General features: G+C 41.9%; 1 protein-coding gene across 2 annotated transcripts in view; it reads left to right on the top strand.

The window, feature by feature from the left end:
- IFT172 (intraflagellar transport 172) overlaps positions 1-25,333 on the top strand; it is a 3,348,311-nt gene that overhangs the window by 1,320,835 nt on the left and 2,002,143 nt on the right. For both annotated transcript variants that reach the window (XM_044075467.1, XM_044075468.1), the window contains exon 20: positions 18,087-18,179. In XM_044075467.1, coding sequence (XP_043931402.1) covers positions 18,087-18,179 — 93 coding nt within the window. The remainder of the gene's footprint in view (positions 1-18,086; positions 18,180-25,333) is intronic.

The following is a 25,333-nucleotide window of genomic DNA, read 5'->3' on the forward strand; positions in this document are numbered from 1 at the left end:
TATTGATTAAAACTGATATGGGGTGTGCTATTTCATTAGCGGCTTTTTGGAGGTATTCTGCAGGTAGTAGGTCTGCTGAAAGGGTGGTGGGTTTCAGTTTTTTAAGTAGGAACTTAAATGATGTTGGTACTGGATCAAGCTTAAAGGGGATCTTATTGTCAGGTGTGGGGTTGTTGGTACTTGGGGTATAGGGAGATAGCTTACTGGCTAGGTATTGCACGGTTTCTGTAAAGAAAGTGTTAAAGGTATTAGCAACAATTTTAGGAGGTTGTTGGAGGGTAGTTAGGGGGGTAAGGTAGTTGATTGGCCTGGAAGCAGAAGTTTGTTTATGCCTGACCAGTATTTTCGTGGTTGATTTTGGTGCTTTTGTTGCAGATTACAGTAGTAATTCTTTTTGTCTAGCATAATAGACTTCTTTGCATCATTTCTCTGCTATTTATATATAAGGTGGTCTTTTGGGGATTTAGTGGTTCTCCAGGAGGTCCATGCTTTGTTTCTGCTAATAATTTTTTGTCTTTATCATTGGATAGCCATGGTGCTACTTTGTTATTGGTTCTGATAGTGCGTGGGGGAGCATGGTTATCCAGGATAGCAAGAAATGTAGAGTTAAAGTATGAGACCGCTTCATCTAGTGGAAGTAGCCATAGGTTGGACCAGTCACATGTGTTAAAGTCATTCTGAAATTTAGTCTGAATAAAGTTCTTACAACTTCTAATGGTTTTAAAGGAAGATTGTTGAGGGATGTCATTTCTTTTTCTGATTATATAGGTCAGGAAATGATCAATAAAGTCCTCAGGTAGGGTGCCTGTTTTATATATCTGGGGTAGGTTGTTTATTAATATCCAGTCCAGGATACGTTCCTTTTTGTTAGGCTTATTGATTCTGGTTGGGGAAGATATCATCTGGGAGAAGCCATGCAAATTTATATGGGTGGAGGGGAAGTCTGAAGAGCAATATTCCAGTCGATATTAACATCCCTGAGAATAATAGTTTCCTGGGGGCAGTTAGTGGAGAGCCATTGGAGGATACCCTCCAAGGTATTTGTGTTGTCACCTGGGGGAATATAGATGCATGCAGTGTTTATAGATTAGCGTTTGTTGAGTTGGACCTTTGTGATGAGTATTTCTGCATTGTTAGTAAACAAGACATCTGGGGTACTAGTTTTGGATACTTCCAGAGTGGATTTATACAAGATGGCTACCCCCCTCCTTTCTTAGAGATGTGATCAAGTCTTAATATATTGCACCCTGGGGTATAATCTAATTATCAATTGTAGTAGGCTTGAGCCAGGTCTTGGTAAGACATAGTATATCAGGAGAATGGATATCCAGGAGGGCATGTAAGTAGTGAATTTTCTTGTTTATACTTCTAATGTTTAGATGACACACTAGGAGAGAGTTGGGGACATTATTTGAGTTTCGTAGCCTAGTGTGGGTGTAACACGTAGGGTTGAGAATGGGTTAGGGTGGATATCACCATCCTCTATGAGGTTAGGTAGTATTCTAAGAGCAAGTTTCTGGAGTTTTAATATGAGTTTGTGGTAGTATTTAGTTATAGGATTAATATATGAAACACAAATGGGATGTTGAGTTTTTGCTTTAGAAGAGTTTGATGAGAGGTGGGGTAGTGGTTGGTTAGAATTATGGGGCTGATTAGTAGTACTGGTTTTGTTTCTAGGGTAGTGAGTGCCAGGGAGGTGTTGGTATTCATAGGCTGTGATAAGATAGAGAATTATAAGTGGGGGTATTAGGCAGTAAATAGGATTAGAGTTTGAAGATTTGTTAAAAGTATGTGGATGCATTGTAGGGGTATTTGAGTAATGCTTGTGTAAAATAGAATTGGGGTGTTTATAATTAGCATATAGTGAGAGACTGGAGAGAGTTTGAGTAATAGGGCTGGGTCCTGTGAATGATTGGTTAATGCTGATTAATTCTGATGAGTGGGAGCGGTGTCAGATGAGGGGGAGTGGCAAGGTGATAAGTGTAGGACAAACTGGGGGTGGGTGGGAATTTGGGGCAGGGTAGGGGAGCAGAGTGAGCCCGCAGGGCGAACGGAGCGGGTAGAGCCAAATGAAGATGATCAAGGGCAACAATCACTCAGTGGCGGGCTGAAGTCTGTGAAGGTAAGTGTGTTGAGATATATAAGAAAGTAAGAGGCTTAAAAAAAGCACTCTCGCAGCTACAATTGTGCTTTAAAACATCTCACTTGGTTACACCACTGTCCTTTCAAGCTATAACAAGGATTGTATTCTTTCCAAAAGTTGAATATTGTCTTCCATTAGTAACTTTCCAAACAAGCACAAGTACACAAAAAATAGAAACCACATTTAACAAAATTTGCAGATTTGGGTTTCTTATTTATTTTTCACATCACATTTGGTTACTGGGTTAGTACACTGATCACGACTGACCATTTGCAAGTACTTTACATGCTAAAAAGGTAACCGATCATTGTTTGGTCTTATCCAAGGTAAAACTGCTACCAGTGGATGAAAGAGCAACCCTAGGATTGGTCTCCCAAATTTTAAAATCATCTAGTTTAGGACATTGCCACCCCCCCCCCATTAAACTCCAAGTTCCAAATCAGACACTATAATTATGCAATGAGGGATATAAATGAGAATGCCCTTTCCCTACTTAGATCCAGATTAAATATGGATTTGGGTGAAAGGCAATTGCAAAACTTGTACCTCCCATCTGGAACCAACTCCCAACAGAAACCAGGGAAGCAGACACTTTACACATGTTCAAAAGCAAGTTGAAAGAGTGCCTTCTTAAAGAATGCACCTGTCCCTGCTATAAAGTAAAGGGTTGAGCTCACAATGGAAATAATTTTAAACACACTTGCCACAGTATTTATGCTGAGTACAATACCTATGCTGCAATCACTTTTAACTTACTCAATATGCACTTTATTGGTTTTGCTAGTTTGACATCAGTAGCTGTATTGTAAGTGTTGTGTTAACAAATGTGATGGTATTGAGTATTTTTGCACTGGCAAGTGTAAAGCATAGATCATTTACTATTAACTCATTGTAAATCCACTGTTGAATGAAGATGTCACTGCCAAATTCTGTGCAATCATGCATTCAAAATATTGTATCTGATGTCATTTTCATTCATTCCTCAACCTGTGGGACCTGTGGGTCTCGGATCCAACTCAGCTGCTGTCCAAGCTCAAGATTCGATGCTCAAGCTCCTCCTGTCCATCCCATAATGCCTCCTTCTACGAGAGTACCTCAGATGTCATTTGCCGCTCAGTAAAGCATCGAGATTGCTTTGCTCCAGTGTTCGTTACTGTTAAAGTTCTGTAAGTCGGCTTCTGTTGTCTCCTTTCATTGCTCTTCCTTCCTGTTCTCCTGCTTCAATTCCTTATATATATATATATATATATATATATATATATGTAAAAAAAGCTTCTTTTGTAGTTTAAACTAGTGAAGTTTTTGTGGGTTTCTTCCATGTGTCTGGTCTCTCTCTTTCTTCCTTTCAGTTTCTTCTCTTTACCATATGTCTTCTGGTTTATCATGGGTGAAAAGTGAGATAAACCCTTGGGAGTTTAAAAAATGCACTTCTGGTAGGCATAATGTTCCCTTGTCTGATGCCCACATGGAATCCGTTTACTGTCTAGGCCTTGCTTACCTACACAGTTCTTAAGAGGTGTGTGGCAGTTTTAATCCACATGCTCTTGAGGACCACAGCAACAAGTTGGTTTTGAAGATCTTACTTCCATCTTCCACTCACTCTTCACCCTCCATTTCAAGGGATCAAACCCCTGTTAGAAAGGCCAAGGAGGCCAGAGAACAAAAGAATGATTCCCCCGAGCACTCCTCCATGGATCCGCCAAGAAGGTGACAAAACCTTCAGATCTGAGGTCATTGGACCCAATGATTGGGGTCCCTGCTTCCTTGGCTCCCCATGTTCCAACTTTCTCCTTGGAGCCAGGTGTTTTATCTTGGAGCCCTCCTTCCAAGGAAGCCTCACCCGAGCCAGTGTCCAGATCACCTTCTTCATCTCCCTCTGTCAGGTCTGCCCGGAGCTTGTCTGAATGCGGGGTGGATAGATTGATGAGGCCGTTTCTCAAGACACAGATTCAGAATGGGGATACTGCCAGCTCTATCCACTTTTGGATCTCTGAGAAGACTTTCCCCTTTTCTCCCCATGGCTCTTTCTCCAATCTGACTTCCTGCTTCAAAGGTATGAGGTCCGATGGCCCTTAGAATTGAGACGTCTGATCCAAGAGTAGTTTCCATGTTAAGTCGAACAGTTTCCATGACATGCTGGCCTTCGACTGGTTTGGAACCAGTGCATTTTGGAGCCGAAGCTTACATGCCAAGTCTGGGAGGGGGGTTGACTTTGATTGGAAGGTTTTCAGACCCGTCACTTCCCCTTAGAGTCTTGGCGTTCGATAGTTCGGCTCTGACACCCCCCTTCGGAGCAGAGGGTGGTGGGCATTCAGGAGATGTCTGCTCCAACGGCTTTGAAGGGGCAACTCTTGGATCCTCTCAGTCCATTTTCCTTTGAGGTGGTGGAGAGAGTCCTTGCCCATTTTAAGGGATTTCCTGTTCTCCTGCCATCGGAGCCCAACCCCATCCTCACGGAGTCTGTCCTTGAGGTCTCATCTTCCAGTGGGACAGCCAGTGCTACAAAGCACCAACTTCTTCCCACTGTGGCACCCTGTTTTTATTCTGACACCTCCCATGAGTATCCCATCAAGGAGGTCCCTTGGAAGAAGAGGTGTAAAAAGAGACACCTGGATTCCCCACAGGAATCTGTCACTACAGACACTGACTTTGAGGAATGTGAAGGGTCCCCCAGATATCCCCCCAATGATGTTTCCTTTGTGGACATCTTGGAGATTCTCTGCCAGAGGGTGGATGGTCCTCCCAAAACCCTAACCCAGAGCAGTCAATGCTCTTGCAGGCCTTTGGCACTTGTCTGTTTATATTCTGGGTGCCCCCCCCCCCGGCAGATCCTCTTATCAAGTTAGTTTCCACCAAGGCATGGGAGGATACGTACACCGTAGAGCCTGTATCCAAGCAGACTGACAATATCTTAAGCACACCCTTGGACAAACCCCATTGGACTAAAGGGATCCTGGTAGATACCATGGTTGTCATGGCAGACACCAAAAAGGAGCTAGCTCAGGAGAGCTCCTCTATCCATCCCCCTAACAGGGAATCTAGGGTTTTGGACAGGTTTGGCAAAAGAGTTTACCCTTCATTCACTTTTTCCTTATGAGTGTTGAACTATTTATCCCATCCTTCCAGGCTACAGAGGGACCTGTTCATGGAACTCACTAGATCGGTCCCGAGTCCATATCTGAAGAGGAGCGCAAGATGTTTTCCTCCAGAATGGCCACTCTCCAATCGATTTCTAATTCATCCATGAGGCTGACTACCCATTTGGCTGAAGGCACCTCTAGGGCCACCAATTCTGGCATTGCCATCAGGTGTCATGCTTGGATGCGACTGTGTGACTCTGCAGAACCTTTCAAGGGGTCATTTGTCAATGCACCCTTTGATAGTTCATCTCTGTGTAACCCCACAGTTCCTGACACACTTTCCTGCAACAGGAAGGATGAGAAGGCCTTGTCTGCCATCGGATTTTGTTGTTCTACTCCACAAAGATCCTTTTCCAGAAATCAGCTTGGAGGGAAAAAAATGTGGTTCAGGAAATCTCAAGGGTTTTTTTTGAGATTCTCAGGGAGACTTTTTCCCCAGAGGCAAGGCAGAAACATTTACAGTGGTAGATGCCACCCCAGGGGCAGAGGGGGTCTGTAGAATCAAGTGTCTCTGGATTTTTCCTCTGACAGACTCTTTCAGCACTCCTGAAGGGTTGCCTGACTGTCCGTCTCTGGAGGCAGTCAGGGGGAGCTTATCCTTGCATCCTGAAGCCTGGATAACTATCATAAAAGATCAGTGGGTACAAAGGATCGTGTCCAGAAGATACTCCATTCCCTTTTTAAATCTTTCCAAGCCGAAAACTTACCTCTCAGATGTGACACCCAATCACAGTGAGGCAGCAGTGCTAGAAATTGCAAAGCTGCTCCAAAAAAGAGTCATCCAGGAGGTCACGCCTGACTGAGTAGGAGCGGGCGTTTACTCAAGGTTCTTTCTAGTACCAGTAAAAAACTCAAAATTCAGGATGGTCACGATCCAATCCATCCTACCTCTGAAGGATGTGTATTACCATATCAAAATGGAGAGGCTCCAGAAAGTATCTTCATTTCAGGTTGGGAGCCAGCCATTACCATTTCTGAGTGCTTCTGCTTCATCTCAACAGAGCCTCTAGGGTGTTTACCAAATGCATGGCAGTAGTTGAAGCTCATCTCAGACTGCAGGGATTCCATGTTTTTCCTTATCTTGACAACTGTCTCCTAATCACAACAAACCAAAACTAATAAACTGATGAAAAAACGAACCCGGTCACAATAAGAGCAACGCCTCTTCAAAATTCGAAATAGCAATTTATTTTACCAAAAATAATGGTAAAATTGCTATTTCGAATTTTGAAGAGGCGTTGCTCTTATTGTGACCGGGTTCGTTTTTTCAACTGTCTCCTAATCGCTTGAACCAGGCATCTACTCATTCAAGCTAGGGATTACCTGTTACAATTAGCTCCCACTCTGGCCATAACTGTAAACACACAAAAATTGCAGCTCAGTCCTCTCCAGATAACAGACTTTATTGGAGCTGATTTGGACACAACCAGAACTATGGCCTTTCTTCCTCCAGACAGGGTATCCACTCTAAGGTTTCATGTCTCTCAAATCCTAGTAATCCCATCTCCTCCAGCGAAACTAGTTCCAAGAGCATTAGGTTCTATGGCTGCTATGATAACGTTATTGCCCACAACACTCTTACACATGCGAATCCTACAGTGGACATTATCATTTCAATGGTTGTTACATCAGCATCCTCTTACTCATCCTATAAAACCGTCATGGGTTTGCAAAGACTCTGTTCTCTGGAGGCTCCATTCCCCGGAAGTCTACCAGGGTCATCCCTTCATTCTTCCCCCGCCAAATGCCATGGACACCTCCCAGTTAGGTTGGGGGGACCTTTTTCTGGATTGTACGGTCCAAGGAACGTGGTCGTCTCTGGAGAACAAATTGCATAACAATGTCCTGGAGATGAGAGCTGTTCTTATAGTGTTGCAAGCACTACACAGTTTCCTTCCTCCTGAGGCCATTGCAATTCAAATGGACAATATGTCCTTTGTATGGTACATCAGCAGGCAAGGGGAAACCCAATCTTACCCACTTTGTCGAGAAGCAGTGAGAGTGTGGCAGTGGACATTCTCTATCAACTGCTTTCTAGTTGCAATGTACATTTCGGGGGAGTCCATCTTTCTAGCGGACAGGCTCAGAAGGAAGGTACTGATGCCTCATGAGTGGTCTCTGAACCAGTCAGTGGCAAACATGATCTTCCACAAGTGGGGTCAACCTTGCTACGACCTTTTTCCTCTCTCCTCAACAGCAAATGCAGCAAGTTCTTTGCCCTGATCCCTCCTCAGGGACAGCCCCCGAGAAGATACTCTAGTCCAAGTTTGGCCTCACAGTCTACTCTTTGCATTTCTGCCTTTGCCCCTGGTTCCCAATTTCCTTCAGAAAGCTCATCAGTCGAACAGCAAAGCCATCCTCATTGCTCCATTCTGGCCTTGCCAGGTTTGGTTCACCTTTCTTTGGTCTCATCTACTTTGTCCACTATGGATAAAAATTCCAGAGACTGGTATGCAGGTAAAAGCCGAACCAGGAAAACAGAAGATGAATCACAGTAAATAATCCCAGTATGACCAACAAAGCTCTAAAACCAATAATATTAAATAAAACAAAAAAGAAACTGGTGAGCGCTTTGACAGTTAGCAACTGCTTCTTCAGACCAATAAACATACAAAAATGAAAACCAATCAAAATCTTAAAAAAAAAAAAAGCAGCCAAACCAGTCATATACTTAGAGATGATCACATGTAACACATTCATTATCTTAATACTGTTCATTCATAGCAAAAGCATTCATAAAAAGCTAGCCAATTACTTTATTTCAACACTTATTCTTACAATTGGTTCAAAAAAATAAAAAAACTACTAATCAAAAAAGGAAGTCCATCTAATAGTAAAATTACTAGAACCAATCAGGCTATCATAAGATCACATAAAATAGTAGTATTGCCATTACATTATACCATTCATATAGATCTGTCCAGTCAAGTTAATATCTCATTCCCCTGGCTTTAAGGATTGGTTTAACTGATAATACATTGTTCATTCCAGGAAAATAATTTGCCTTAAATTATATAATCCATTTTAGCTCAGCGATTTCTGTCTTATTAAAAATATCCCCACCTCTAATATTGTCATAGTTTCTTTCCAGTACAGTAAACTTAAAAGTATGTTGTGGGCCAGCCTATAAAATATGTTTAAATAACAACTTTTTCATTCGTTTACTGTGAATGTCCCCTAAATGTTGTAAGATCCTGTCTTTGAACTGCTGATTAGTCTTGCCAATATAAATACAATATGGAGCCTGTATTTGTTTTTGCATTTGATTGGTAGACAAAGTAAAAATAGTCCAAGATAATAACTGGAATTTGGCTAGCTCCATGGCATAGGAAAGATAAAGCTCTGACTATGTTGCAGGAACCTGATTCAGCTTGTGGCTGGGGTGCTTTTTTGAGCTGACTGGAGGGGATGGGAGTGATTGCCCACTACTGGCTCTCCTGCCCTGGTGGAGACAGGCTACTTAAACATGGGTAGAGCATAGCAGGAGCACTAGGTGATGTCCTTCTATATCACTGTTGCAGCAGTTTTCACCATATGGATCTCCTGCCAATAATAGACCAACATCTGGTCAGTATACTAAAGCCTTTAGATACTGTGTGCACTGTACATCACACACATGCTGCCTGTACAGGATATAGGGCATAATGGTGACATATAGATGCAGTTGCACAGAACATCTTTGCAGCCAGTCCAAACACCATCATTGCTCTTTGGTCTGAACCCCCTTTGCTGTGCAGGATACCTAGCCTTCAGATAGGGTCAGTGCTATATATTCGAACTTTCAAAATGTCGAATATATAATAAAAAAAAAAAAAAAGTAAAACATACCTAAATGGTGCAAGTAGGGGGGGCAAGCCCCCCTACACCCCCCACGTGGGGGGCTGCACCCCCCCACTTAAATATACCAACTCCGAGACCATACTTCAGTGAAGCAAAGGGGACTGCTCCCATTCTGCACCATACGGTGCCGTTAAAGTCAATCTTCGAACACTTGAAACGGCGATCATATGGTCTCGACCATATGACGTTCGACATTTCAAGCGTTTGTTTATTTGACATAGACCCTTCAGATAAGTACCCCATTGGAATCTTTTTTCTTTTTACTGTTGGTCTTGTTTTATTTTGATTACCTGGAGTTCATGTCATCCAAGAAGGAAAAATTTTAGTATGGGAGGCAGATTCCCCATAAGGATCATCACAAACAGTATCTATTTTGTTTGGGTGTTTACCACAACTATACCTCAAGTAATATTTAAAAGGCATTTGTGCCTAAGACTCTCTTAGAAGCTGGTTGTCTTCCCCAGCCATCTATCTTGAAAATCAGAGGCTTAAACAATTGGCTCAGGATAGCATGGCAGAATCGATAAACCCCATGAAGGTTCTACTATTAAGCAAGAAGAAGGCCAAGAAATCTCAACCAGATTCTTTGGCTGTCCATCCTCCACTGAATGTCTCTGTAGAAGCGGGTGATAGCTCTGTAGACCATCTGGTGTCGACTTCGAATTCCTTGGCCACTACCCTGTCAGAGGCCGGTAAAGATCCTTAGTTTTGCATGTCCTCTGAGGCTTTGCAAGTGTGTGCTCTGTATATCAAGGGAGAACCGCAGTTGATTATCTCAGAGGGCCCTAGAGGAATTCCACAGATTCTAGTCAGGGAAGATGTTCTGGGTACTCTTATTGAATCTGGTCATGGGTCGGAATCTCTGGTGTTTGTTAGACCTGAAGTCCCTACCAAGAAAAAGCAAAGGACTGAACATCCTTCTTCCTTTTGCAAGTCCTCTGAGGTTTTGCAGGTGTCTGTTCAGGATGTTCAGGGGGAACTGCAGTTGATTATCTCGGAGGCCCCTGGAGGAATTCTGCAGATTCTGATCAGGGAAGATGTTTTGGCTACTCTTATTGAGTCTGTAAGGGGTTGGAACCTCTGGTGTTTGCTAGGGCTGATGTCCCTACCAAGAAATAGCAGAGGACTCAACATTCTTCTTCCTTTTGCATGTCTTCTAAGACTTTGCAGGTATCTGTTCTGGATGTCGAGGGGGAACCACAGTTGATTATCTCAGAGGGTCCTAGTGAAATTCTGCAGATACAGTCAGGGAAAATGTTCTGGGTATTCATTGAATATCGTCAGGGGTCAAAACCTCTGGTGTTTGTTAGGGCTGATGACCCTACCAAGAAAAAGTGGAGAATTGAACATTCTTCTGTGCATCCTAAAGGCCATCAAACAGAATGGCATGAGTTTACTCAGGGCCTGTTCAGTGCCCTAATGGGCCTGAAATCTCCACATATTGTTTCTGTATTAACTCCCCCTTGGATTCCTCGGATGAGTATTTGGAGTCAGATGCAGGGTCTTTGTTTTACCCAGATGCCTTCTCCCTTGACTTCGGGTTCTGATGAAGAGGAATCCATTAGCCCTGAATATCCTTTGGAGAAGCTGTCCTTTGGGGACACAATTGCTAGAATGATGAAATATTCTAAGTGGGATTCTTCTCAGGTATCTGACATCCAGAAGAGGTATTATGAGTTGTTTCAGGTGGACATGCCTAAACCTTCTGCAGTACCTTCTATGTTGGCTGCTTTGTTGGACACCTTTATATCCACCTCTAATACTTTTGATTCTCAGCTCTCTAAGAAATCTGACAGGTTCTATAAAGTTCCTGGTGATTGTTAATTCCTGCTTAAGTGTCCTTCTGCTGAGCCTGCTATGGTGTCAGTCTCCTCTGAAAAGCCTTCTAAGTTTTTTCCCCTCTACCAAGCTCCTACTTTCAGATAAGGATAGTTAGGCTTTGGAGAGGATTTGAAAGAAGTTTTATACTGTGGACACCTTGGTCTTTAAGACTATTAATTACCAGACCCACATGAACAGATATTCTCTGGCCTTGATTGCTCAGGCTTGTCAGGTTATTTCTGACCTTGGTTGCTCTGAAGGCAAGTTCTCTGCTCTTTCTTTTTTAGGTTCTACCTCTCAGGTGGCTCACAACTCTATCAAGTGCAGCTATGATGAGGCTGATCCCTGTTTCAGAGTTGCTACCTTTGGGTCTGTCATGAGGAGTTATTCTTGGCTACCTCTGCAGTCATTGTCTGAAGACATTCTGGCCATGTTGCTGGATGCTCCTTTGGATAATAAAAATCTCTTTGGGACTGCTGCTGCTGCTACTGATTTGTCAGACCAACAAAGGCAGGAAGCCTGGTAGGTGAGCTCCTCCTGCTAAATCTTCTCAGGCGCCAGTGGCTCAGAAGCCTCCTTTATCTGACACGACTGCCTCTCTTTGACTTACACCCCCCCCCACCCCACCCCTTGGCTAGGTCTGTTTGTAAACCACAATAAAACAAAGAGGAGAGCTTCTGTTGCACCAGATGTCCAAACTTTATTGTTAAGCACTTTCGTCCATAAAATTGTAGCAGGACTTTTTCAGAACAATTCTCAAATTACCCACACTTTCTTTATATACACTTCTAAAGCACTAATTAACAATGAATCAATCAGTCAAGATACCAATTAACAGCAAAGACATTTAAAATATATTTAAAATATAAAGCAAACAAATAAGAACGATTATTAGGAGAGATTTGAATTTTAAAACAATTTTAGAAAGACGACAAAATGATGTTAGTAGGGGACAGTTTAATACCAGATTAGGACATTTTAAGTGCAGTAGATGTAAACAATGTCCATACATTTTGGAAACAAAGAATGTTTTTGTGTTAAACAAATTTAGAATAGACATACATTCACATTACAACTGCTTTTCAAAAAAATTTTATATATATTGCTGTCCTGCCCTATCTTCTATGTGGGGAAGACTTCTAGAAATTTCAGAAGTAGAATTTATGAACACGTGTCTGATATTTCTAAGAAGGTAAAAACCAATGCTTTGAGCAGACACACAGAGAAATACGTTGATCATAGTTTTAAATTTCTAATAGTACAGCAGATTGTGTATGATCAACAAGGCTAGGTAGTTTCAAAACATCTTGAGGCAAGCGAGCTTCGTTGGCAATTAAGACAATGCTACAGAATTTCCTCAATTAAATGAATGCACTAGCATTTTAAGCATCTTTAAGTTGAAAAATATGGGTGTTTCCTGTGTCTTTTATGTAAGTCATTCACCCAGTATGTTTCTTATTTGTTTGTTTTATATTTTAAATGCCTTTTGTTGTTAATCGGTATCATGATTGATTAATTGTTAATCAGTGTTTTAGAAGTGTATATAAAGGAAGTGTGGGTAATTTGAGAATTGTTCTGAAGATGTCCTGTTACAGCTTTACGGACGAAAGCAGTTAACAATAAAGTTTGGACATGTGGTGCAACAGAAGCACTCCTCTTCATTTTATTGTGGTTGCTGATTTCCTGGTTACTATGTTTATAGGTCTGTTTGTCCCTTTGGCTCTCCCTCTGCCTTCCAAATTGGTAACTTATCACTTCAGATTCTTGGGTGCTGTCCATCATCCGTCAAGGTTACTTCATGGTGTAGAAGTCTCCCCATCCTTTTTCAGGAATTGCCTAACCTCTTCGAGAACAACTTCACCTTTTTCTCAGAGGTTCTTAGGTCTCTGCTGGATTAGGGAACTATTCAGCCTGTCCCTCTTTCCCAAATAGAAAGGGATTCTATTCCAGAATGTTCCTAGTTCCATGAAAGGAGGGCTATTGGAGGTCTATTCTAGATTTGTCCTCACTCAACGCTTTTATCAAGGTTCCTTTCTTTTGGATGCTTTTTCTTAAAACCCTGTTTCCTTTGTTGCTGCCCCAGGCTTTTCTGGTGTCCTTGGGCCTGAAGGATGCTTACCTTCATATTCCTGTTCATCCTCCTTTCAGGAAATTTTTGAGTTTCTGTGTTTCTTCCTTTAATTTTCAGTTCTCTTCTTCATCCTTTGGCCACTCTAGTGCCCCAAGGGTATTCACAAAATACTTAGTTCCTGTGATTGCCTTTCGCAGGCTCCAAGGCATTCAGATTTTTCCTTATTTAGATAACCTGTTGATCCAGGCACCGTCTCCCAGTTGCCTGTTACAGGCTCTGGAGTTCAGCATATCTTTCCTTCAAAGCCTGTGGTTCACTAACAACTTCCAAACATTTGTCCTGGCTATCTTTCAGGATCATGTGTATTTGGGCTGCAGGATTCAAACAGTGCCAGTGCTGGCCTCTCTTCCATATCCAAAGGTTTTGCCCTTGACAGCTTTCTTTCAGTCATTTCTTCATCTGCCTGCCATTCAAGCCAGGACGTTTCTTTGGGCCCTAGGATTTATGGTCTCTTCTTTTCCAGTGAGTCCTCTTGCTACACTGCATATGTGGAAGCTTCACTGGTACCTCAAGTCAATTTGGCTTCAGCATTGCCACCCTCTGAATTTCACAGTGCCTCTCCTTCCTTGTCTCAAATGGGGATGTGAGTGGTAGATTCAACAACTTTCCCTCAACACAGGGCTGCCCTTTCAGTCTCCAGTTCCTTCCCAGGAACTGTTCACCAACACTTCAGACATGGGATGGGGGCTTCCTGTGGTAATTTGAAGTTTCAGGCTTTCTGTCCCCCCATCAGAAGTCAGACCACATCACCATCAAAGAGATGAGATTCTGGCCCTTCAGACTTTTCACCCCATGATCTCTCCAGACCTCCTGAAGGTTTACACAGACAACATTACAATGATGATGTATGTCAACAAGCAGGGGGTACAAAGTCTTATCTTCTTTGCAGGCTGGCCATTCAGGCTCGGAATCTGGCTATCACTTATCAGCTAACTCTTCAGGCGGTGTATATTCCTTCAAAGCGTAGTCTAGTGGCAGACTTTTTAAGCAGATCCAAAACATCGGCTGTCAAATGGATGCCTCACAGAGACATGTTTGTGGACATAGTCCATTGGTGGGATATTCCTTAGGTAGGTAGATCTTTTTGCCTCCCCTCTGAACAGGCAACTTCCTCTTTTCTGTTCCAGAGTGCCATGCCATCTGGAGTAGAAGACGGACACTCTTTCTTTTCCTTGAAAGGGATGTTTCTCTATGTCTTCCCTCCACTTCTTCTACTTCCAAGAGTCCTGCAGAATATTCAGCTGGACCTCCCAGAAACTTTGCTAGTGACTTCCTTTTGACCAAGACACCACTGGTTCCCCCTCTTAATGCATCTGGCCAGGGGAAATTATCACAAGTTACCTCACTGGTTGGACCTCCTTCCACAAGACAAGGGGTCACTTATCCATCCTCACTTGTTCACTCTTCAACTGACACTGTGAGTGATAAGGTTTTGATCCCTTTTAGCCATCTTTCTGAGGATGTGCTGAAGGTTTTACAGGAGGCAAGAAAACCCACAACCAGAAAGTCTGAAATATCCAAATGGAAACGATTTTCTGTCTAGTGCCAGGACCCTTTTTCATTGTCGGTCCCTCTGGCTCTCTTCTGTTTGTGTGAGTTGCTCCAGTCTGGCTTGGCCTGTTCTTCTGTAAAGGCCCGTTTGACAGCATTTTCTGCTTGTCTGCCATTGAGCCTTCCTTTGGCTTCTTGTTTTGAGGTCAAGCAATTTCTTAAAGGCGTATTTCATATTAGGTACCTCAGGCTCATTTTAAGCCTGTAATTTCAGCTTCTGTGCAATACTGTACCTGAAAGCCTGTCTTGTTGCTTGCTCATACTTCTGCTCAGAGGGTTTCTGAGCTTCAGGTCCTTATGGTCATTCCTGATTTTTTGTTTTTTTTCACATTGACAAGGTGTCTCTTTGTACTAATCCTTCTTTTATGCCCAAAGTTGCTAATGAGTTGTCTTTAAATCAGGCAGGATAACTCCCCTCTTTTTTTTTTTCCTTCTCCACAGTCTGCTAGTGAGAGGGTCCGGCATACCTTAGAGTTACACAGACAGCTCAGGTATTATTGGGATAAAATTAAGACCATCCGTACATCTGACCAGCTTTTTATTCCTTTTTCATCCCAGGACATTAGGTTTGGCTGTTTCTAAACAAACCGTCTCCTCCTGGAAATCTAAGGCCATTTCCTTTAGTCATTCTTTTCATGGCAAGTGTCTGTCTACTTCTGTTACAGCTCATTCCACTAGGGCTGCTTTTTCAAAGGTTTGGATACCAATTCCATTCTTGAAGCTGCTACTTTGTTCTTCAGTGCATACCTTTACTAAGCATTATAAATCGGATATGGTTTTGCTAGGGCCATCCTGCATGGGTTTGTTGATGGCTTTTCCCAGCCTTCTACCTCCCACTCCTTTTCTTGAGCTTTTGTACTCTCCCTGCAGTGAAGAATACTGTAATAGTGATATAGAAGGCCATAGTGCAGTTGTGTAAAATCTTACTGTGACAGTAAGTGTTCTTCTCTTCACTGTTGCAGTATTTGATCCCTCCCTCCATCCCCTTTTTCTTCCGGGCTTTGATTTGGTTTCCCTCCTGGCCAAGGGTCACTCTTTTCCATCTGCTTTTTCTCCTCCTGGATGTGCATAGCCACCTCCATCCTGTGCAGACTGTTCTCTACTGGTACAATTCAATTCTGGGTAACTTCGCCCATACAACACCTTTATGCCATACATCCATTTTAGGGAGCATGCATCTGACATACAGTGCATCCAAGATACTTTGATATACTGGTCAGAAACTGGGCTATCCTTAGCAGGAGATCCCTAGAGTGAAGAATACTGCAACGCTGAAGAGAAGGACATCTATTACTGTAGTAAGCTTTTACACAACTGTACTTTCACCAAGTAGAAATATGAGCCAACCAAGCTTATGCTACCATTTGCACAACATAGCTAAAGGAAAACTATTTATGTGGAGACACACTTTCTTTTGGAGGTAGCACTTGAGGGCTTAGAGGAGGAGTAATCCTAAGGAGAGAAGGTAGGCCACCCCCCAAAACCAGCATAGTGGGGGTATGGAGGGCTCATGGGGATTCCTGGGCAGGAACAAATGGGCTGTAGGGTTCTGTTCTAACACAGTTTTACTCTGCTCTCATTTTCTTGGAATAAATGGGCCAGATTGGCAAAGGTAGTGGAGACACCAGGCAAGGTTCTGTGCAGCAAAAAAAAAATTCCAGAAGTACTGGAACAGTATAATTCAGTGGAGAGGTTTAGGGGTGACTGTTGTAGATGATGGATAGCTACAAAACAGCTAGATGTACTACTGTGATAGTCTCAGTATACCACAATCTGGTATCAGCATATCTCTTTTTTTCCTGGCATTGATATGTTTAAAGCAGTCTGTTAGCAAAGAGTTTCTGGTATAAGGATAGCTGAAACTGTTGAGCCACATTCTCCATGCCCTTTCACATGTTGCAGACCTCAGAAATGGCATCTCTAACTGATACCTGAGCTATCATTTTTGGCCTGACAACACTTAGTCAGTTTTTTGATTTACTGACTAATCTCTGGTGGACAGTCAGGCATACAGTAATATCACACCTTAATTTACTGCTTTACCTTTACCATCAGTTGCCATTGGTTAAATGTGTAAGAGCTCACCATTCCACTTATGCCATCTTCTACCAGGGATTAGACTATAGAACCAGAACTTCATACTTTTTCCTGAGATATGAGTACAGGCCAAAAGCCACCTATTTGTCTTCTATAGCAGACCTCTACTCTGCTGACATGATCACAAAAAAATATCTACAATGGCAGTGCTGACATCTTTTAAGAAGAAAATAGAATTTTAATTTATTATCCATCTGTGTAGACTATTGATGATTCCATAGCTGGAGTACTGTGAATATTTATGAAAGTCTTTCGCTATTTAATATTGGCATAGAAACATATAGAATGCAATGAGTAGAAGTTGTTTTAAGGTCCACTGCAAAAAATCATACGATTAAAGATTTAATAAACCTAGCACAAATTTTGTTGACGTTATACCAGCAAACTGGAACCATCTGCTTAAAGATCTCAGAGGGGAAACATAATATCCACCTCTCGGGGCTAAACAGCTAAACTCAAAAAGTATCTTCGTTCTATGAATACATATAAATGTTTCAGTGATACTAGTTAACATTGCTTCTAAAGTATGTAACATGGACATCTGCCTATTATTTATATTCCCTTTAACAGCTGTGCTGGATAGACAGGTAATAACTAAACATATTGCAGTTAATGTAGGTAAATGTATTGCCATGTTTTTACTCTTAATCAGACCTACATCTTCAGCTAGCTCACTCGTCATATTTATACATTTTGTATTTATCGCTTTTGTAACTGTTTAATCCTTGTACGCTGCCTTAACTAAGGCTCTGGCCATGCCTGAAAGGAGTCACTTGACCAGTGCACCTCCCTGGCAAACGAATTTAAATAAAATAAATAAATAATAAGTAAGAAATGAGAGAGCTAGCTAAAATGACAGAAAACCTCCAGGTTCCCCAAGCTTATCAAAAAACTCATAATACAACAACATTCTTCATGAAAGGGTTAAGCCAGAACAGGATGGTAAGGTAGTTTAGGACCAGTGTAAGAATGTACTTATCAATGAAGGCAATACTGAGCATGTGGAAAAGATGTCATGATGTTGCTATAAAATGTAAGGCACTTGTGTATGTGTGTGTGTGCATGGGTTATAGGGACAAAATATGCCGGCTAGTCTCGTAGGTAGAGAAATGGGCAGATTTGATTACTAGAAAGACCTTTATTTCATTAAAGTTTGTAAAACCATGAGGAGGGAAAATCTGCTCATGTTATGAAATCCTGAGAGTAAAAACTGCTTAATAGATATCTCATGCATTTAAAATAATGAATCTTTCTCTGCATAGAATGCAACTCTGACATATTTGGTGGATATTTTAACCTTCCACTGTTATTTTTTTCTTTTGCCCCTGATAAGCAAATTAAAATGTTTATTTTTTGTTTACAGGGGGGAGATGGCACAGACCATTACCAGGTATGTGCCCGACTGGCTATGTTAGAGAAGAACTACAAGCTGGCTGAAATGTACTTCTTGGAACAGGCAAGTAGACTAGATTTCCACATTTTCATTTACTGTCTAATTATACCACATATCTGATTACTCTAAGTAAGTACTATCCATCCATTCATCCACAACCCCTTTTTCTCATTTTTGCGCAAGGGGTTGGGGTGTCACTTCAACAGTGACAATCATCTAGGATCAGTCTCTTTAAAAGTCACTTTTCTTATTTGTAGTCAATAGAAAGCTGCTACTAGGAGGAAAAAGAAAACAAGAAGAAATTACAAACAGTCCCTAGAATCCAGAAAGAAATAGCTTAATGTGAAAGGCAAAATTGTGTAATGGACGGGGACATGCAGAATGGGGCCAATTCAGAGACATACCTAGCACGCTTACTCTAGGACATGAAATACTGCAGCCAGTATAGTACAAAAATTGAGTATATAATAAGATGGAAATGAGCAATATTATTATAATAAAGGTGTGGTTATAAATGCAAATATAGTAAACAGTATGGCAGAGTGAGTTAGACATGTATAATGTGGCATACAATGCAATGGTAATAGCATTATCTGACTTTCATGAACATCATGATGGAGCATTGATTTTTCCTGTTAGCCATTAAAAAATTCAGACATGTTGAATGATCAGGAAAACTGCATGCATCCTGGCAGCATCAGATACTTGCTGTTGTAAATTCCAGTAATCTCATTTTCAACTCAGCAAAAGTTAGTATTTTTTATTTTGTAACTTACGTTCCAGTTAGTCCCTTCTGATCCTGCACTGTACTAACCAAATTCTAATGCTCATACCCTTGGAGCAGAAAACCAAATGTAGGTCTTGTATGATTAAGACTTTTAGCTTTTGACAAAGACGTGTTAATGCAGAAAGTTTAGTGAAAGCAGGAGTCTCCTGTGTGTAGAAGAAAGTCTGTGCCTGTACTACTCATGGCATCTCTCAGAAATCCTTGTGCAGTGCTGCCTCTCGGGTTCAAGATATAATTTCTATGACCTTTTCACTATAGTATGAACCTGTATACGCTCAGGGAAAGAGAAAATCATGATAACTGATATCAAAATGAAGGCAGCATATTCTAACAAGCAGCCCTAGTATGAACACCCATTCTAAAATGTATTAATCTGATGACAAGATCTAACACTATGCATTAATGTTGCATAAACAAGTGAATAAGATAAAATAAAACTTTTATAAATTTTGCTTATTAAGCAATGCTGAAAAGGTGTCACGCTGGATTTGCAATAGCAGTGCAGCAGTGTCTGTATACTGAATTGCTGTAGTCCCTTATATAGTCATTTTCCATTCTTTAAGGATAATGTATTAATCGTGTTATGTAGTCTTTGACATTAAATGTTATTATTTTAAGAGGTTTTAGCTAAAAAATATGCCTTCATTGTTTATTCTGACTATTGAATAAATAAATTGATCACTCTTCTGGACAAAATACTACTCTGTTCTTCCACTTATTGCAAAACAAAAATAAGGTCGAAGCAGTAACATAGCAGATCAAGGGAAAGATTAGACTAGGAATTCCTGGTCATTTAGCCCAGAGGCAGTTTTGAAGTTGTCATCAGAAATCTTTTAGAGGATGGGAAAATAAAGAAAATTAAGAGAAACAGTTTTAATATAGGAGGGACCCAGGTTCAGTCACACCTTGAGAGTCTTTGAATCACTTAATGAGGATGAGCCACACATCTGAACTTAAAAGGCAGTGAACGCAGAGAACTGTATCACAAAGACCTGGACACATGGCCTTAACTTGCAAAAGCTGAGATGCTTCACTTTATAAAACATCTGAAACTTTGCTAATATTTTGAACTTTCTGAAGTATGACAATTTATGGCTTGGCTCTTGACATGATTGCTTTCTAGCCAGCTCTGAGAAGTAGAGAGATAAAGCCCTAAGTATAACCTAGTCAGTCCAGCTTTGACTTATAGCTTAGGCACTATAAAAGCCAAACAGAGGAAAGTGGGAGTGAGCAACTTACCCAGCCTGCACTTTCTGAGGGGAGGGGATTGGTGGTCCCAGTCAGTTAAATATCTCCTATTAAAGCAGATCTTTGCATGACAACGGTGGCCACAGAATTGGGGGAGGGTAGATTGTTTTTCAAAGCTAGTCACAGTAGTTCTGTTAGGTTTGTATGGGAGTGAACTCATGCCAGAGGAGTGCTTAGAACATCCCCATGATGATGCAGGTGCTTACTTTGGCCTCTAGGGCAGGATTAGGGACTTAACCATAAAACCCCCTAATGGCTGTCAGTGTGATGGCTTCTGATGGAGGGTGAGCTAATAATTGGCAGGCAATAGGGGAGATATATTGAAAAAAGAAAGAAAGACATGATTACTGTCTAATGAAAGAAAAGAGAAAGAAGGTAAAGAAAAGGACCACAATATTGGTAATACAGCAGTTTGCAAAGAGAGAGAAATGAGTGCTTACCCCTGTGTTTGAAGTTAAACATTTCCTTTGAAAAGGAAAAGTTACAGTTTTACATTATATTACATTTGTTTGATGCCAGAAGGTTGCAGTAAGCTTATCTAGTCAGCCATTTAAGTGATCTAGCATTCTGTTCAGAATATACTTCTCTGAAGTCAGAGCAAATGTAGAGGACCTCTTATTGACCAGATTTACTGATGAATGCAAGCTTGCAAGCTGGGTGTAATCACTGAATACCGCAAAGATGCATATATCCCCCAGGAGGATTTGACACAGACAAGTAACACGTGTCGGTGCCTTGGCATAAAACGCAGTGCAAAAAATGCATAATCATACCCTTTTAGAAGACAACCACCCCTGTAAATAACAACATTGATAGCACTCCCTTAAGAGTAGACCCAGTGGTAAGGAACTTAGGAACTCAGGTTGACATGTAACCTTGACTTTGATCACTATGTGTCCATGGTGGTGAGAAAATCCTTCAACATAACACTACTTATAAGTAAGGGCATGCCATCCAGATCTAAGGAAATTATAGTGTCACAATACTCGGCCCACATTAGACCAATAATTGAGTACGGTGCACCCTTTGGCATGTATCTGGCCAGGCATTTGCAACAGCTGGAGCAGCCACAGAAGGCATAGGCATATACAAAAGCTGTACTAGTCTGTGGTTTTTAATAATTGAAAAAATTTGGGCATGAATGCCTAGGTTTAAAAAGGCTCTAGACTCATTAGCCTAGTAAACTCCTATAATCATCTGATTAAGTGCTGTCAAAAGACTTCATCAGAAAGTACAGCTGTATAAACTTTTACCATAACAGTAGATATCCTTCTCTTCACTGTTGCAGTATTCCTTAAAGAAGGTGATGTTCCACCCTGGGCAGTATATAACCTTGAAAAAGATCCTGTTTGCTCCGTATATTGCATTTTTGCTCCCAGCATAGAACATAGGCATAAAAGGGACATACAGATGCAACTACCCAGAACTGAATTCCCTGAGATGAGAACAGTCAGCATAGGACAAAGGAGTCCATGCACATCCAGAAGAAAAAAATGCAGAATAAACAAGAGGGGGTTGGAGGGAGGGAGCAAATACTGCAACAGTGAAGGGAAGGACATCTACTGTTATAGTAAGACTTTACACAACTGTACTATGTCCTTCTGTATCACTGTTGTAGTATTCTTTAAAAAAGGGAGAATTAAAAAGCTCAAGAAACAGAATGGGAGGTGGTGGAAGGCTGAGAAGAGCCCTCAACAAATGCACATAAAATGGTTTCAGCAAAACCTGCTGTGGCCCTATCCAACTTACAATGCTTAGTAAAGGTATGCAGTGAAGACCAAGTAGCAGCTTCAAGGATAGAATAAGAAAACACCAGCAGAGACAACAGCCTTAGTAGAATGAGCTCTGACAGAAGCAGACAAAAGCTTGCCATGAAAAGAATAACAAAAAGAAATTGCCTTAGACATCCAGGAGGAGATAGTTTGCTTGAAAACAGCCAAAGCTAAAGACCTGGGGTGAAAGGAAACAAAAAGCTGATCAGATTTATGAATAGTCCTAGTTTTATCAAACTAGTGCCTGAGCTGTATGTGCAAATCCAAGGTATGCAGGACCCTCTCAGTAGCATAATGAGGAGAAGGGAAAAAGAAGGGAGTTGTACCGACAGATTTAAGGACAACTCATATAATACCTTGGGCATAAAAGAAGGGTTAGTACGAAGAGGCACCATGTCCTGTGAAAAAAACAAAAAAGGAGGAATGACTATAAGGGCCTGGAGCTCAGAAACCTTCCGAGCAGAAGTAAGAATCAGCAACAAAGTCTTTGAGGTACAATGTTGCAAAGAAGCAGAATCTGCAGGCTCAAAATGAGCCTGAGTCAATTTTTCCGAAACAAAATTAAGGTTCCAAGGAGGAGGAATAGGTTTTCTTGGAGCCCTAAGATGCAGGATACCTTTAAGAAATTGTTTGACCTCTAAATGAGAAGTCAAAGTAGGAGTCAAGGGCAGACAAACAGAACTGGCTGACAAATGGGCCTTCAGAGAAGAATACGCCACCCGGACTGGAGCAACTCACACAAATAAGAGAGGACCAGAGGGACCCCCACTGAAAAAGAGTTTTGGTTGCAAGCATGGCACCAGACAGAAAAACTTTTCCATTTTGACATATAAGATTTTCTGGTTGAAGGTTTCCTTGCCTCCTATAAAACCCTGAGGACGTCCTCAGAAAACACATGCCTGAAAGGGATCAAAACCCTATCACCCACAATGTCAGTTGCAGAGTAGGCAAGTGGGGATGGATGAGAGACCCCCTGTTCTGTGTGAGGAGATCCAACCGGTGAGGTAACTTGTGATGATTGCCCTGGCCAGATGCATTAAGAGAGGAAACCAGTGCTGTCTCAGCCAAAGGGGAGTCACTAGCAAGATCTTTGGAGAGTGCAGCCGAATCTAAGCATAGGGAACCCCCCCCCCGTATGGAAAGGATAGGGCATCCGTCTTCCAGGCCAAATGGAACAGAAGAGAGGAAGCTGCATGTTCAGAGGGGAGACAGAAAGGTCTACCTGAGGAATACCCCACTGATGGACAATGCCCAGAAACACGTCTCTGTGAAGCATCCATTTGCGAGCCTGTGTTTTGGACCTGCTCACATAGTCTGCCACATGATTATGCTTTGAAGGAATATATACTTCCTGAAATGTTAACTGATGACTGAGAGCCACTTCCCAAGCCTGAAGCACCATCCTGCAGAGGCAGTAAGATTTCATGCCCCCTGCTTGTTGACATACCACATCACTGTAGTGTTATCTGTGTACATCTTCAAGGGGCTCGGAGAGAAAATGGGGTGAAAAGCCTGAAGGGCCATAATCGGAGCTCTCATCTCTTTGATGTTGATATGGTCTGACTTCTGATAGGGAGGCCAAACACTCTGAAATTTCAGGTGACCAAGAGATGCCCCTTTCCCCCATGTCCAAGGCATCGGTGAGCAGCATTTGAGAAGGGACTGCAGTCTGAAAGGGTCGGTCTGGGTTGATAGTGAACTGTGGAGTCCACTACTCGTAGTCCTTCTTGAGACAGGGAAGGAGAAGTACACTGAAAGTTAGAGGGTGACGATTCTGCAGCCAAACTGACTTGAGGTAACATTAAAGCTTTCACATATGCAGTCTGACAAGAGGAAGCATTAGAATAGAAGAGGCCATGAATCCCAGGGCCTGAAGAAACTCTGTGGCTGGCATGGAAGTCAGGGGGAGAAGAGACTGAAATAAGGCTGTCAACAACAATACCTTTGGAGGCAAAAAAGAGGCCAACATTGGTGCCTTCTTAATCCTGCAACCCAGATACACATGATCCTTGGAGGGAGTCAGGACATACATTTGGAAATTGATAGTAAACCCCTGACTTCAAAGAATAGAGATGGTGAACTGCAGATCCTGCAACAATCAACTGGGAGACGGCGTCCGAAGCAAAAGGTTGACTAGATAAGGAAAAATCTGAATGACTTGGAGCCTGCAGAAGGCTATCACAAGAGCTAGGCATTTTGTGAATACCCTTGGGGCAGTAGAGAGGCCAAAGGGCAAAGCAGAGAACTGAAAATGAGAGGCAGACAAAGAGAAACATAAAAAAACTTCCTGTAGAGAGGGTGAATAGGGATATGAAGGTAAGCATCTTTCAGATCCAAGGACACCAGAAAAGCCTGGGGTAATAAAAGAGGAATCACCGTTTGAAGAGTAAGGATCCAAAAAGAAGAGATCTTGAGAAAGGTGTTGAGCCAGGTGAGATCCAAAATTGGTCTCCAAGTGCCCTCGTTTTGAGGAACTAAGAGCATCCTGGAATAAAAACACCATCCCACTTGGGAAGGGGGAATTAAGTCAAATGGCCCCTTGGTTCAACAGGGACCATAGAACCTCAGGGAAATGAGGAAGTTGCTCTAGAGGAGGTTGAGGAATCCCAGAAAAAGGAGGGAGGGATTTACATAATATTAAGTAATCCTGATGGATGATAAAAATAACCCAAGAGTCTGAAGTGATGTGATGCCAATTTGGAAGACAAAGGGAGAGATGAAGGGACAAAGGAACCTGGTCTAAAGGTAGGGGAGTGAAGTGTCAACGAGAAGCAGGCTTATCAGATAAAGGAGGCTTCTGGGCCACAGAAATCTGAGAAGCTTTAACAGAGCCAGCCCACCTCCCACCCTTCCTGCCCTTAGAGGCCTGGCAGGGTTGCCTGCGAACAAAAGCAAATCTAGAAGGATAATTCCTCTGGAACTTAGGGATAGGAGAGACAAAAATATATTTAAGGTTTTGCAAGACTATGCCTTTCTCTTGAAGAAAATTAAAAAGTCAGCAGCAGCAGCAGTCACAAAAAGATAAGTGTTATCCAAAGGAGCATCCAACAACTTGGCCTTAATGTCCTCAGGAAGAGACTGGAGAGGAAGCCAAGACTAATGTCTCATGATGGACCCAAAAGCCACAGCCCTAGAAGAGGCATCAGTAGCATCATAGCTGCACTTAATAGAGTGGCAAACCACTCAAGAAGCAGAATCTACAAGAGATAAGGCAAAAGAATTACCATCAGAATCAAGGAGGGCAGAGATAACCTGACAAGCCTGAATAATCAAGACCAGAGCATAGCTGGTCATGTGCGCCTGATAATTAACAGCCCTAAAGACCAAAGTAGAAGGGATGTAATCTTTCTTGCCAAGCTTCTCCATTGCCCTGTTATCCTTATCAGTAGGCAAAAGTTTGGAAGAGGGCA

Source organism: Protopterus annectens, chromosome 6.part1 (assembly GCF_019279795.1).
Source record: "Protopterus annectens isolate FY-2018-M chromosome 6.part1, PAN1.0, whole genome shotgun sequence".
NCBI lineage: Eukaryota > Metazoa > Chordata > Ceratodontiformes > Protopteridae > Protopterus > Protopterus annectens.